The sequence below is a fragment of the Topomyia yanbarensis genome, chromosome 3 (genome assembly GCF_030247195.1).
Source record: "Topomyia yanbarensis strain Yona2022 chromosome 3, ASM3024719v1, whole genome shotgun sequence".
Taxonomy (NCBI): Eukaryota; Metazoa; Arthropoda; class Insecta; order Diptera; family Culicidae; genus Topomyia; species Topomyia yanbarensis.
The window spans coordinates 119,535,624-119,548,942 of record NC_080672.1 but is presented as its reverse complement, the minus strand read 5'-3'; the positions used below and the strand labels follow the sequence as shown (position 1 = coordinate 119,548,942).

At 35.8% G+C, this 13,319-nt stretch overlaps 1 protein-coding gene across 3 annotated transcripts in view; it reads left to right on the top strand.

Annotated features, from left to right (window-relative positions):
• The window catches only part of LOC131690289 (uncharacterized), a 129,360-nt gene that overhangs the window by 28,543 nt on the left and 87,498 nt on the right, over nt 1-13,319 (top strand). For all 3 annotated transcript variants that reach the window (XM_058975946.1, XM_058975947.1, XM_058975948.1), the window contains exon 3: nt 6,784-6,929. In XM_058975946.1, the coding sequence (XP_058831929.1) occupies nt 6,784-6,929 (146 nt within the window). The remainder of the gene's footprint in view (nt 1-6,783; nt 6,930-13,319) is intronic.

The window sequence follows — 13,319 nt, the reverse complement described above, 5'->3', positions numbered from 1 at the left end:
ATACTTTGTGGGTTTGAAGCGAAAGTTTAAAAAGAAAGAAGTTGGCCCAACAACACGAAGGGTATCAACATCTCTTAACTTGTAAGACATATTGTGACTTCAGTTCCCGAACAGAACAATGTACCACCATGAGCCAAGAAATTGCTCATTTTGTTTGATATACAAAATCTTCAGGGTACAAATAAGAAATAGTCCCCTCTTTTAATTAAAAGGAATATTTTTCTCATTGATTTAATTTTTCATACTTGTTTTATGATATTACGTAAGAAAGGACAAACCCTCCCTCCCCCTCAGATAAGAATTTATAAGATATTTTGAAACTACACCTCCCCTTGTATGCCCTTATGTAATTGGTGTAACTAGATTCGTCGAAGGGCAAGATGGGTTTTGGGGGTTAAAACCTTCTCCAAACTAAAATTATTTGGATTGAAGAAAAAGCTTAGTGATGCTGACTAATTTAACGTATGCGGAATGAAATTTGGACAACGCTTCCAGCATTAAAACAAAAAAACAACCCTGCGCAAAGCACCATACTAAACGTCATACTCTAGGCACACTCATTTCAAATATCCAGTGTTAATTTCGACCCACTAGGAGATACCATGTGAACAAAATGGCAGCGAACGCCCAATCTGGCACTTAGCTATTATGCCAAAAAAATTTTTTGGCGCATTGGAGGATTCTGGTATATATTTTGTACAAAAGGCTGACATCCCTCCAAATGTACCACAACTGCGTCCAAATGAGATTTTTCGGGGTCAATATGAAGCAGAGAGTAAATGCCAAGGTAAATGCTCATAATTTTCGACCTAAAACTAACAAAAATGATAATCAAAATTAAGAAAGAAATTAAAAATATGCCAACATCAATTTTTTCGACTCCTTTGCAAAAAGTTCCTGCAAACTGTCGTAAAGCTTCTCGAATGAGCTCAATTTTTTTTCTACAATAAGTTAAAAAGCTGACAAATGTTTTCATATAGAGAGAACATTTAATAAAGGGTTTTCTACAAAAAAATTGCCTTTTGAATTTTGTCCAAATTTTATTCCGCATACGTTACTAATTTACTGTATTGATTGTATTAAGCATCACGGAGACTTTTAGAAAATTGTGGGAATAGGATCTTCTAACTGATCAGATCGTAGTCGGGATCCCATAGTTGTCAAATCACATCAGTATCATATAAAATACTTGTATGGGAAGACTCCAATAGAAACTGATTCCAGCGTTCTGAATCTTATCATAATCGTAAAATTTTCAATCGTGCTGAGCTCACTTTTGAAAGGTTATACCGAAATATGGACAAGTGACATTTTTCTTGAATGGAAAGTAAAGTTGGAATGGCTATGAAATTGCATGAATTTCAACATTTGCAGAAAATGTTATTTTAAGAAGGCGTAGAGTTGAGACGAAAACTTAATATAATTTAATAGCGAAAATAACGCTTTCGGATAGTATAAAGAAAATTTAAAAAAGGGAGTTATCGTTTTTCTCTAGTAGGTCAGGATCGACTTTGTGAGCATTTGATTTTGTCATCTTATCAATGACAAGAATGTTTATGGTTACGAAACCGTCAACTTTTGAGGTTTGTATATTCGAAAAATTTTATAATGTAAATATCATATCTTCTGATAAAAAATTGGCCCTATATCCACCTAGAACGGGAGAATTTACTTTTCAAAGAAATTTAGTTCGAGACTCAATGTCTTCAGTAAAGTTTTTGAGAGTACAATTACAAATAACTTTCTTGAAGACATGAATGCTCCATGCGTTTGGGGTACCGTTATATATTAGGCTATTTGTGTAAGGAAGCCATTAAAATAAGTTATTCTGGTATTCCTGTATACCAGTAATCACTTCTGTTGTTTACAAACAGTAAAATTCACATTTTGTCGAAGACATGAGTTTCCGATCCTTAAAATAAAAGCTATTTAGAAGAAAATTTGATACAAGAAATTTTGGTCAATATCGTTTAATAGCTCGATATGCTGCGTACATACCTTCAACAAATTTGTTTTAAATGACATTCTCAATAACTTTTCTAAATACACGTTGTCTCTTATTATTTTTTTTACCATAATGACTTCTAGGAGAGGTCATTACTAAAGTTATTATATCAGAATACGCGGCGCTTTATGCTAGAAAACTTCTTTACGGTGTCTTTTTTTAACAACTTTATGCAAAAAAATTCAGCATCTCTGAAACTTCAGGATATGAAAGAATGGGCTTTCCCCTTTCATTTGAAACCAAAATCAAAATAATCCGTCGGGGGGTCTAGAGCAACTTTTTTTTTAAAGTTTTTTTTCGTGAAAACATAGATTTTACAATGGAACTAGTTCATATTTCTGCCCCTAGATGGTGCTGTAGACATTCGAACAACGCTAAAAGTGAGAATCTGATAGATTATTTAATTGTCTACAACTTTGTTACCAACTAAAAACCTATTTGAAATTTTTCGGATAAGTTGTTTAATATTTTAACGAATTCTAAGTGTAAGTTAGCTTCACAGAAGACCTAGTGGTTTGTCAATTCACAAGCACTTTTTTTATTTGCCAAATAGTTGTGTTTAGTTCAACAGCGAATTCAGCGGAATTTGAGAGCTTGGAAAGTCTCATCTTTCAGCTGAAAATTATAATTCCCTGATACAGGGCACCATTAATATGTTTGAGATGAAAAGTCTTAGATAAGTGTTGACAAAACTAGTATGATATTAATATTCTTGTTCATGATGGTAAGTGATTCCTCCCGCAGAAACAGCTTTTGCTATGATGTATGCCTTCTTTTTCATTTTTTCGATTGTTCTCAGGGATGACTGATAACTATTCTTACATGAATCTCCTACTCTGTTGGCATCTTCGTATAAAATTCACTTGTCCTGAACTTCAACCTTTGTATTCGAACAAACTCAATGAAACTTTTAACGCACCATTGCACTATTTCGCGGATTTCATTGCAACGCATGGTTAAAAACGCTGATTATCCGTTTGCAAAATTAACTCAATGTGACAAACAGTTAACAAAAAACTTTGAGTCTTTGGATCAAGATAATTTTTTTGGGATATATTCGAGGACTTCTATGTATATAAGGTTTTTGTTGTACTCATATCATATTTTGTTTTCAAAAGTAATACATTTCGCATAATCTAGGATCAATTTAGTAACGATATCTCGCATAATTGATAGGAAATGGTCGTAAAATCCAACTGCCACGATATGCTATGCGGAGAAAATTTGAATAAATCGTTTCACGCTAAACAATAATTTGGACAGTTACTGCTGGGGTTTGCGTTAAATTAGAAACGCCAACATTTCGTCTTGATCGGACTTATAATAGCTGACTTAAGCGATCATAACCTAAATTATATGACGTATGGTCCTTTCTAAAACATAAATGTAAGCAAACCCTTGTAACCAAGCAATACCTTCCGATGAATGGTAGTTCCTTCGAAACTATCGGGAAAGATTACAAACCAAAAGCACAAATAGTTTTCTGACTTTGTCAAACATCCTAATTTTCAGAAGGTCAATTAGAATTGTCAACGTAATGAATCCCGTCTAATATTTTGATGCCACTAAGCCTATTATATTAATTCTTTTTTGGTAATGTAATAAGTGCGAGAAAACATATTTTCAAACCACTAGGCCTCGTGTGAAACTATTTTAAATATAACTTTGTTAAAATCTTAAGCAACTTTTCCGGATAATTTCAGATCAGTTTTTAGTGGTCAACAAACTTGTAGACAATTAAGTTTTCTATCAAATTCTCACTTTTAGTGTTGTTCGAATGCATAAAGCACCATCTAGGGACAGAAATATGAACTAGCTCCAGTAGTAAAACCTATATCGTTACGAAAAAAAACTTAAAAAAAAAGTTGCTCTAGACCCCCCGACGGATTATTTTGATCTTAGTTTCAAATGAAAGGGGAAAGCCCATTCTTTCGTCTTCCGAAGTTTCAGAGATGCTGAATTTTTTTGCATAAAATTGTTCTAATAAATACACCGTGTCTTCCAAATTTTTAATCCTTCCAAGATGACGGTTTCGAAATTACATATGTTATTTCAACCGTTATCAAAGTTTTTGAACAGTCATTTCACTTTAAAAGACAATATTTTTTATCTTTTGATACATACTGTAAAAGAAAGTAATATATAAAGCTTTGAAGGCTATTCTATATTGATTCTTCTTGTTTGTAGACTATTTTATCAAAGTTGCATCAAATTCTAGCATTTTCGAAAAATCATCGATTTTTATCAAAACTCCCATCAAACCGTATTTCTGGCAATGCCACTGAATAGTGAGTGATTTGAACAAACGCAATGTATTGGTTGCCTTGTCTTGTACTACTTCTACAGTATTTAAATAAATTTTAAACACAATTACTATAGGGGGCCGTACACTAATTACGTAAGGCTTTTTTAGAGGTTTTCAACCTCCCCCTCCCCACAGATAAGAGTTCGTAAGATTTTGGTGTACTCCCCCTCCCCCTACATAAGATCTTATCATGATTATCGTAATTAAAAAAAATCGAATTGTTAATTCATCAAATAATAAGATAGCGAAAACGATTTGTAGAATTATTACAAGAAAACTCATGACAAAATTTAACTGTAATCCTCTGCAGAATTTTAATTGCATGTCAATCTCGCCCAGTAGAAAGAATAACTGTTGTCAGATATTCAGTAGCTCCAATTTTGCCCACATGATCTGCTTTGCTATATTCCACTTTTTTTTGTTGGAGACGAACCACTGCGACCAGTATTTAGATCTAGGGTGATGAGCCTATTTTCACCATACTAAGCAAGGTGCCTCACTAATTCGGTAATTTCTTGCCTTACAATCAATGGAATGCGGAAAAATTGACATCAACCGCTTTGCTTCGTTGTTAAGAACCAGTATAATAACACAAATGCGTTGAAATCAGTAAAATTCTAGTGTTTGAGCACAATGAAAACTCGAATCGATTGCCCCTATTGTTGCGCTACCATTTGACTCAATGCGTTGAACAAAGATGGCAGACACTGCTCTAACCAACGGCTTCAAATGGGTAGGGTGATAATAGAAACATAGCGCAAATAGGCTCATCACCCTATGTGCTATATTCAATTTCCTTTGAATCTATTTTCTTGTGATGTAGAATTTAAAAGAGTTTATAACCTCCTCTGGCATGAATTTATTCTGAGTTCCAGCTGTGACGCTTATCGTACGCATAGTTCCGAGTTAACCATCTTCGAATTTTCTTGAATTAAAATACAGTTCACACTCTGGAAATATTCGACATTCAAGATCTTTGACAATCGCATGTTAGAACATTTTCCAGATGCCTTGCGGGTTTGAATCGAACGTTTGAAAAGAACAAAGTCGGTCTAACAACACGAAGTGTATCAACACTTCTTAACTTGTAAGGCATATTGTGACTCCAGTTCTCGAACAGAACAATGTACCACCAAGAGCCAAAAAATTACCCATATTGTTTGATATACAAGGATTATATGGTACAAATGAAAATAGTTTATTAAAAAGAATATTTTCCTTATGGATTTAATTTTTTAAACTTGCTTTATGATATTACGTAAGAAAGGACAAACCCTCCCTCCCCTTCAGATAAGAATTTGTAAGATATTTTGAAACTCCCCCTCCCCCCATATGCCCTTACGTAATTAGTGTATGGCCCCTAGTTACTACTACTGTTTATAAAAATCTGTAAAAAACAAATGAGCAAGTAAATTGAAAAAAGTATACAATTTAATGCACCATTATTTTTTGTTGTTTATTTCAATAAAACAAAGTAATGTGAAACCATGGACATAATGGTTCATGAGGATCACAAATGATACAACGGACTGCAAATCGGAGCTTCATTGTTGGTTGAATTAATCGAGCTTGATGAGTGTAATCATTGCATTAAAACTGCAACTGACGTGCATCCAGGAAGTTTCCAATAAATCTTTTGTTGCGGAGAGTACGCTTTTATAATGTTCCATCATGTAGCATCGATTCGTTTTCCGCTGTTCGGTTTGATTAAATGATATGGGGTAAATTTTCCGCTGACAGTCCGTGAAACGAAAAAGGGAAAAATGACCTTCGGTGCAACAATTATATCTAGTACGGACAAATTATTTACGGCCATCATTATTCGTAACGACTTTGCGTGAACAAGGGAATTCCTCCCTCCTGATGCAGTAGCATTGCAGCTGATGCTACTGGTCAAACGAGGCGGTGTGATGTGGACCATAGGTGGTGTAGAACCCGGCGGGCTTTCAGTGGAGTATATATTGTAAAATGCCCGCCGGATACTAGGGAGAGCATTTCAATCTGCTTCCTGTCATGCACGTCGTTTTGGGGTCTCATTGTGGTTGGCTCTTCGACCGAGATGACGGCGATGAGAAATTGAAATGTAAAATAAATTGTCTGCTTTATTGTCGGTTCTGGTCTTCCTCCATTCGGGAGCTCACACGGCCAATCTGTTACGGGGCGAGAACAAACATGACCCGGGAAAGAATAAACAGCTCTAAATGAACACAAATAATGATCAATGTCGAACGAGGAATACGTAATTGATTGCTAACGATTTTTTCTTCTCCGTTTCCATTTTCTGGTTTTGCTGCACGATGCGCCCCTACCCGTCCAATAATGTGTCTGGTATAATCGACTCCTCGGACGTCGAACGGTTTTCGCCCATTTGCGTACCTGGCTCCCACGACGGAATCATGCTCGCATGAATGATCCATCGAATCGCACAACCTGTTCCAACCTGGTTGACTGGGATGGTCGTGACACGTGACAGCCACCGCCGACGGAATTAATCACTTGCCTGTCTAACTCATCGAGCCTCAATGTTACCACTAAGCACTGCGATTGCGAGAGTTACTCCTGCAAGGATTTGCTGACATCATCGCCGGGTTCGTCACCTTTCAACTCGGTAAACCAGAGGTAAGTTTTTTGTTACACTGACGCAATCATCGGACATTGATGGTGAAGATGTTCGAGTTTTTCTATTATTTTCAGGAGCTCCAAATGATTTTGTGGGGTCTCAAAATCGGTTGGAAAGGTTATTTTTGTTTTCAGTAATAACCCGAAGAAAACGGCGAATGATCATAAAATTTAAATTTATATGGTAGAAAAAATTCAACTTTATTTAATTCCTTATGTACAGTATTATAATATTTTTAAACAAAACAAAATATTCTCCAAATATCATGTGTAATGGATTGAAGTGTCAAAGTCAAAGTATCCAAACAGGTAAAATTACAATTTCAATGGAAGGTTAATTTTTCGGTACTGTTTATCATTGTAAAATAAAATCCAAATAGATTCGGCGAAAAAAACTGTGACTAATATATTACCTTTTATGGGGCTCTCATCACCAGTCAGCTTCAAAAGATCGATTTTTAGTCCCGTTAGACTAGATGTTCTGTTAAGCCGATGAGACACAGCGAAGCCAAAGCTTGTTTTGGCTTGGCAGACAAATGCGAAAGCACTATTCTATGACGAATTTCGCGCCAAATCGTATTCAGAGTTGGCAGCACTCTCTCAGATGCTAATGAAACCTTTTGTACATGAAGACTTTGTCACAAAAAGCCACTTTGCATATTTTGTTTTTTTCAAAAATGATCTAGACTGTCTTTTGGAAAGGGCTAAACTTTTTTTACCAATTTTTTTTTCAAATGGCTATAGTCTAAAAATGGTAAATCCTACAAAAAAATGTTGTAGGAGTGGTTTTCACAAAATTAGTCAAATTTTCGAATAAAAATATTGAAAAAAATCTACATTGACTCCTACACTGAAAAAATCGATTTAAAAAATTTAAAGTCGATTTACAAAAAAAAACCATTTTTGATTTGGATGAAATTCAAAAATTCAAGACGAAATTCAAAAATTCAAGTTGGGCACTTTTAAGTAAAAAAAGTTATTTGAAAAAAACTTTTACTTGCCCAAATTGAATTTTTTTCTTCGGTGTATATTTATCGAAAACTAAACCAATGAAAGTCATAATCATCTCAGAATCCAATAAAACTCAGTTTGTGAGAAGATATTGTCTAATTTAGCAACTAAGCTTATTTTTATTAAGGGGTTAACTACTTTTTCATGAAATCGAATTTTTTTATTACTTTATCTGAAAGTACAACTTTTTGAGAATGTTTTCCCAAATTTTTATAAAGATCCGAAAAATAGATAGAAAGTTACAGCGCTTCCAAGCGCGCTTCGTCTACCAAGAGCGTTGCTAATTTGAAATTTTAAACTCGATTATCTCGAAATGTCGTTTTACTAAAAATGGTTTTCCCTGATCACGATGGCCGAAAAACTACTTAATCAATTTTCTTAAATTTTTTTTTCAATTGATCGTAATTATTTTTTCTCGTACTTTAACGATTCCTTTTTTATTCATAAATTTTTGTTTTATGGATAAGAATTTTGTAATACAATTTTTAGAGCCTCAAACAGCCTTTTTATTTACTCAAAACGTTCTTGAATGCAGGAAAAAATTATTATTTGTTCAACTAATCGTGATCACCGCAAACCTCTTAAATAAAAAAGGGTTTCGGGGGAAAAGCCATAACTCCGCCAATTATCAATTTATTTTTATAAGTTTATGCTTGTTTATTTTACTGAAAAATGTGCTACCAAAATATTATAAGTCTGATGTAATGAAATCAATGCTTTATTTCTTTACGCAAATTCAATCTTTCTTGACATTTTTATCACTAAAAGGTATGTAACCCCTTAATCAAGAATCCCATTTAAAAGAGTTTATGTCGTTAAACAAATATTCCATTATTACTTTTTATTTTCTTGTTTAGTGCTGAGGAAGAGTCAGAGAAAGAAATAACCACCACAACATTATGTATTGAATTTTACATAATTATTTATTTATTTTTGCCTTTCTCAATAGAAAGGTATTGCAATTGCTCTGAAAACCGACTTATTAACGGAGGCCCGGATGGCCGAGTAACATATACCATTCGATTCAGTTCGTCGAGTTCGGCAAATGTCTGTGTGTGTATGTGCGTCTGTGTGTGTACGTGAACACAATCTCACTTACTTTTCTCAGAGATGGCTGAACCGATTTCTACAAACCTAGTCCCAAATGAAAGGTGCAACATTCCCATAGGCTGCTATTGAATTTCTAATGGATCCGACTTCCGGTTCCGGAATGACAGGGTGATGAGTACGATCACACAGAAAATGTCGATTATAATAAATTCTGCAATGAATGTATAATGGTGAAAATTTTTCCAAAATGTGACCACAGATGCTTCGATTTGTAGTACTAAGTCATTAACAGCCATTCAAAGTCTTTTTAGTCACATTGGCCACCATCATCGGTTCCGGAAGCCCTGGCGGAAGTATCCAAATTCAGAATAACAGTCACATCGGTTTCTCGGAGATGGCTAGACTGAATCAACCAAACTTAGTCTCATATGAAAGATGTTGCGTCCCCGTAAATGGCTATTAAATTTTATCCCCAACTGACTTCCGGTTCCGGAGTTACGGATTGTGGCGTGCAATCACATAGCAAATTGTGATTCAAACCGATACTCCAATGAAAGCAAAAAGGTAAAAATTTCGCTAAAATGTCTCTCAAACAACTTAAATTTGCAGTTCTAGGTCACCAACGGCCAAACTAGCTTTCGTTGACTACATTGACCACCATAGGCGGTTCCGGAAGTGCCCGGGAAAAACGGCCATCTTTCAAAACTAGCAAACTCATATCAGTTTCTCGGAAATGGTTGGGCCGATTTTCACAATCTTAGTCCCAAATGATAGCTATATTATACTTTCTGCATGTATCAGGCAACTAGCAGCTGGGAAAATGGATTCTGAGATGATTATCACTTTCATTGTTTTCGTTTTCGATAAAAATACACTGAAAAAAAGGTTCAGTTTGGACAAGGGCTTCAAATAACTTGTTTTCTTTGAAACTGCCCAACGTGAATTTTTGACGGTAGGTGGGGAACATAATTACCTAACTTGCAAAAAAATTTCATCCAAATCAAAAATGAGGTTTTTTTGTAAATCGACTTTAAATTTTTAAAATCGATTTTTTTCAGTGTAGGAGTGAATGAAGAATTTTTTCAATATTGTTATTCAAAAATTTCTACTAATTTTGTGAAAATTACTTCTACAACATTTTTTGTAGGATTTGTTATTTTCATTTGCCATTTGAAAAAAAAATGTAAAAAAATTTGGCCCTTTTCAAAAGACAGTCTAGATCATTTTTGGAAAAACAAAGTATGCAAAGTGGCTTTTTGTGACAAAGTTCTCATGTATAGAAAGTTTCATTAAAATCTGAGAGGGTGCTGCCAACATTTGTTCGAGTTGGCGCGAAATTCGTTATATATTCCTCCGTAAGGAGCAAAAATTGGTTATACGCCAATCTTTCTCCCAAAGGCAAAAATTTTTGATGAAACTATTTTTTATACATGAAGGGCACAAATCCCAACTTAATGAACTAAGCATTTTGTAGAACGTCTCTGGAAAAAACACGATTTGAGGTATTAAGGGGCTCTTCTATTCGCGAGGCCTAAAATTGAGCACTTTTTGGGAAAAAAATATGAGCAGTGTTCGAGGGAAACCCAGATTGCATTTCGCATATGTTCTACAGAATTTGAGTTTCTCCGAATTGTCAGCCCTTAAAAATTTTGTTAGCTGGCGATTTGATTTGTCCGTCAATTTTCTCTTTCCTTTCCCACCGATACTTTTGTTTTCTTTCTTCAGTTTTCGTGATCTCGTTCCCATACGCTTCTCAACATGTCCGACGCATTCTCCCGTACGATAATCTCGTCCCACAAAAAAACAAGACACCATTCACAGACGCTCACACATACATAAACCGTCAAGAATGGACCAGTGAATTCTTTAAACAGTGATTTTTCCATAGACAAGCGCTATCGTGGTGCGCCGCGCTTAGTATATCAGAAACGGCAAGAATCATGCCAATGTTTCCCAGAATCATGCCAACGAATATGATTTTCACCAAATCCTTTTTGTGGCGTGTTCTCAGATACATAGAGATTGAAATTGAACAAAGAAAAACAATCGATTTCTTGAAACCATGAGAGTAGAAGACCCCCTTAACTGCCATTCAAAAACTACTTAACCGATTTATTGCAAACTATGCATACACATTCTATGTAAAAAATACCCAACCCTTACGTTGAACTTTCGACACAATTTTTCAATTGAGGGGGGTTTCTACTCATAAAATCGCAGATTTTTCGTGAATAATAGCAATTTTGGTTTAAAGAGAGTAAATAAAACCGCTCAATTGAAAAATTATCTCAAAAACTCAACATAGGTATTTTTTCATAGAATGTGTATGCAATGTTTGCAATAAATCAGTTAAGTAGTTTTTGAATGGCAGTTAACACCGCAAATCGTGTTTTTTCCAGAGACGTTCTACAAAAAGTTTCGTCACCGTGTCGCTTGTCGATACTTTTGCATAGAAAAATTACAGAATGTTGTTGAAATGATATATTATAATGTAAAAAAGTTTTCATCAATTCGCTTCACCCAAATTAAAAAAAAAATCGCTAAAAAGTGTTTTTTTCATGCTGAAACACTTAATCCTTCTTTAATGGTTTCTCGTTTAGTGTGCGGTGCCAGGCCATGTACACGAACGTCAATGTCATCATCATCGATATCGTTATCAAAACGTAGTTTCGCGCGTGGTGCAGTTGTATGTAGGTCACTTGATCATCACTGCTCTGTGCGAGATGGGAAGAAAGACTAATCACCGTGCTCTTTATCATGCTTGATCAATTTTTAACAGAACATTTTACGATTGTCCAAACATCAATTGAAACTCCATTTCATATATTCGCTACATTGTTTGAAATTTTAGACTGTCAAAAGGTACGAACATGGTAATCTGAACATGTCGCATGTGGACTCTGAATTAGTTGTAATTTAATATTCAATCAAAACACCCAGTATGCTTCCTGGTATATGGAAAATCTGATGCCATCCTTTTGCGTATTGGTTAGGTTTTTTGATATTAGCGTCGTTTGCATCGTGAAATAAGAAAAAAAAAATTTCAACTTCTTAACCTCCATACTCATGCACAGACCGCTTCCCTAGAAAGCAATGAAACTAATAGCCTCATAAAAGCTGAATGGCGCTAGCTCGCAGGATTTAACATCAATTACGTCCGACTCATTAATTTGTAAATCTATATAGATTTACAGAAACATGATGTTAATGGCTCGCTCGTGTTCAACAGTATCTGGGAAATATGCAGGTATACAACCACAAACTAGCTTTGGTTTGAGCATTCTTACCTGGGATGCATAATCCTGCAAGATTCAGGAGCGATGTTTGCTTTTGAATTGCTCCCAACAGCTCCATCTTTGCGCAACTTGATGAGTTGTGCTTCATTGCGGTGCGACTATGCGAGGTCCGTGTTTGCCTCTAATCCAGGACTATAATTCACTCAAAAGCCTTTCGCTTGATGATAGATACCCTATGACTAGGGTTGATTTCCTTTCGCTTCTTCAGCCGTTCTGAATATTGATATTCAGGACTGTAGTTGATATGATTTTCGGAAGGTTACTGATGTGCGTCGGTGTATGCATGTTAGGAACAGTCGTTCAGGGTCTGTATGACCGTATTAGCATTACCATAAATCACTTTAAAACCTCCCTTCGAGAAGGTTCACGCCTATTGCACGTCTGGTGCGTCTAGTTACAATGAGCCAGCGGTAATGGAGGTCGAAAACGTGGTTTGCATGCCCTTTCACCAGAATTGCGCTTTGACTTTGGCATTGACCAGCTACGGACGCATCATCTACTTCGTTAGGGATCGTTCGTCCCATCTGAGCGGAGCTGAATCGTTCATTTATTCATCAAACATCAGAGAAAAACTTCACCAGCAGGTACATAGTGTTGAAAAGGAACTCTCCTCCTCGTCCGGTGCGTCTCGCACCCTGAGCGGCCGTTGGAATATGCGTGTCAAATCAAATCCGGTCACAGCACCTGAATCATCATCATTTTATCTTTTCGCTCTATCCATGCGGGTGGCCTGTAGATATGGGAGGCACTGTGCCGGGTAGGACCGGAAAGCCTAGCAGCTAATATACTTGCTCTTTGGCTCGAATCACACTTTCATAGCTGATCGGTGAGGATTTTCCGGAACGTGGGCACGTTGGGATCACAGTTTAACCGGATGTAATTTGTACTCTGTTAGTTGGAAGTAACCACAATCGGATGTTTTTTTTACGTTGGTATAGAAATCCAGTTCAGAAATTGTGGTTTGCGAAAAGATCATACTGACACTAATGTCCGTATGCGATTGAATAGATGGATAAGCTGGAAAAGTATTCTG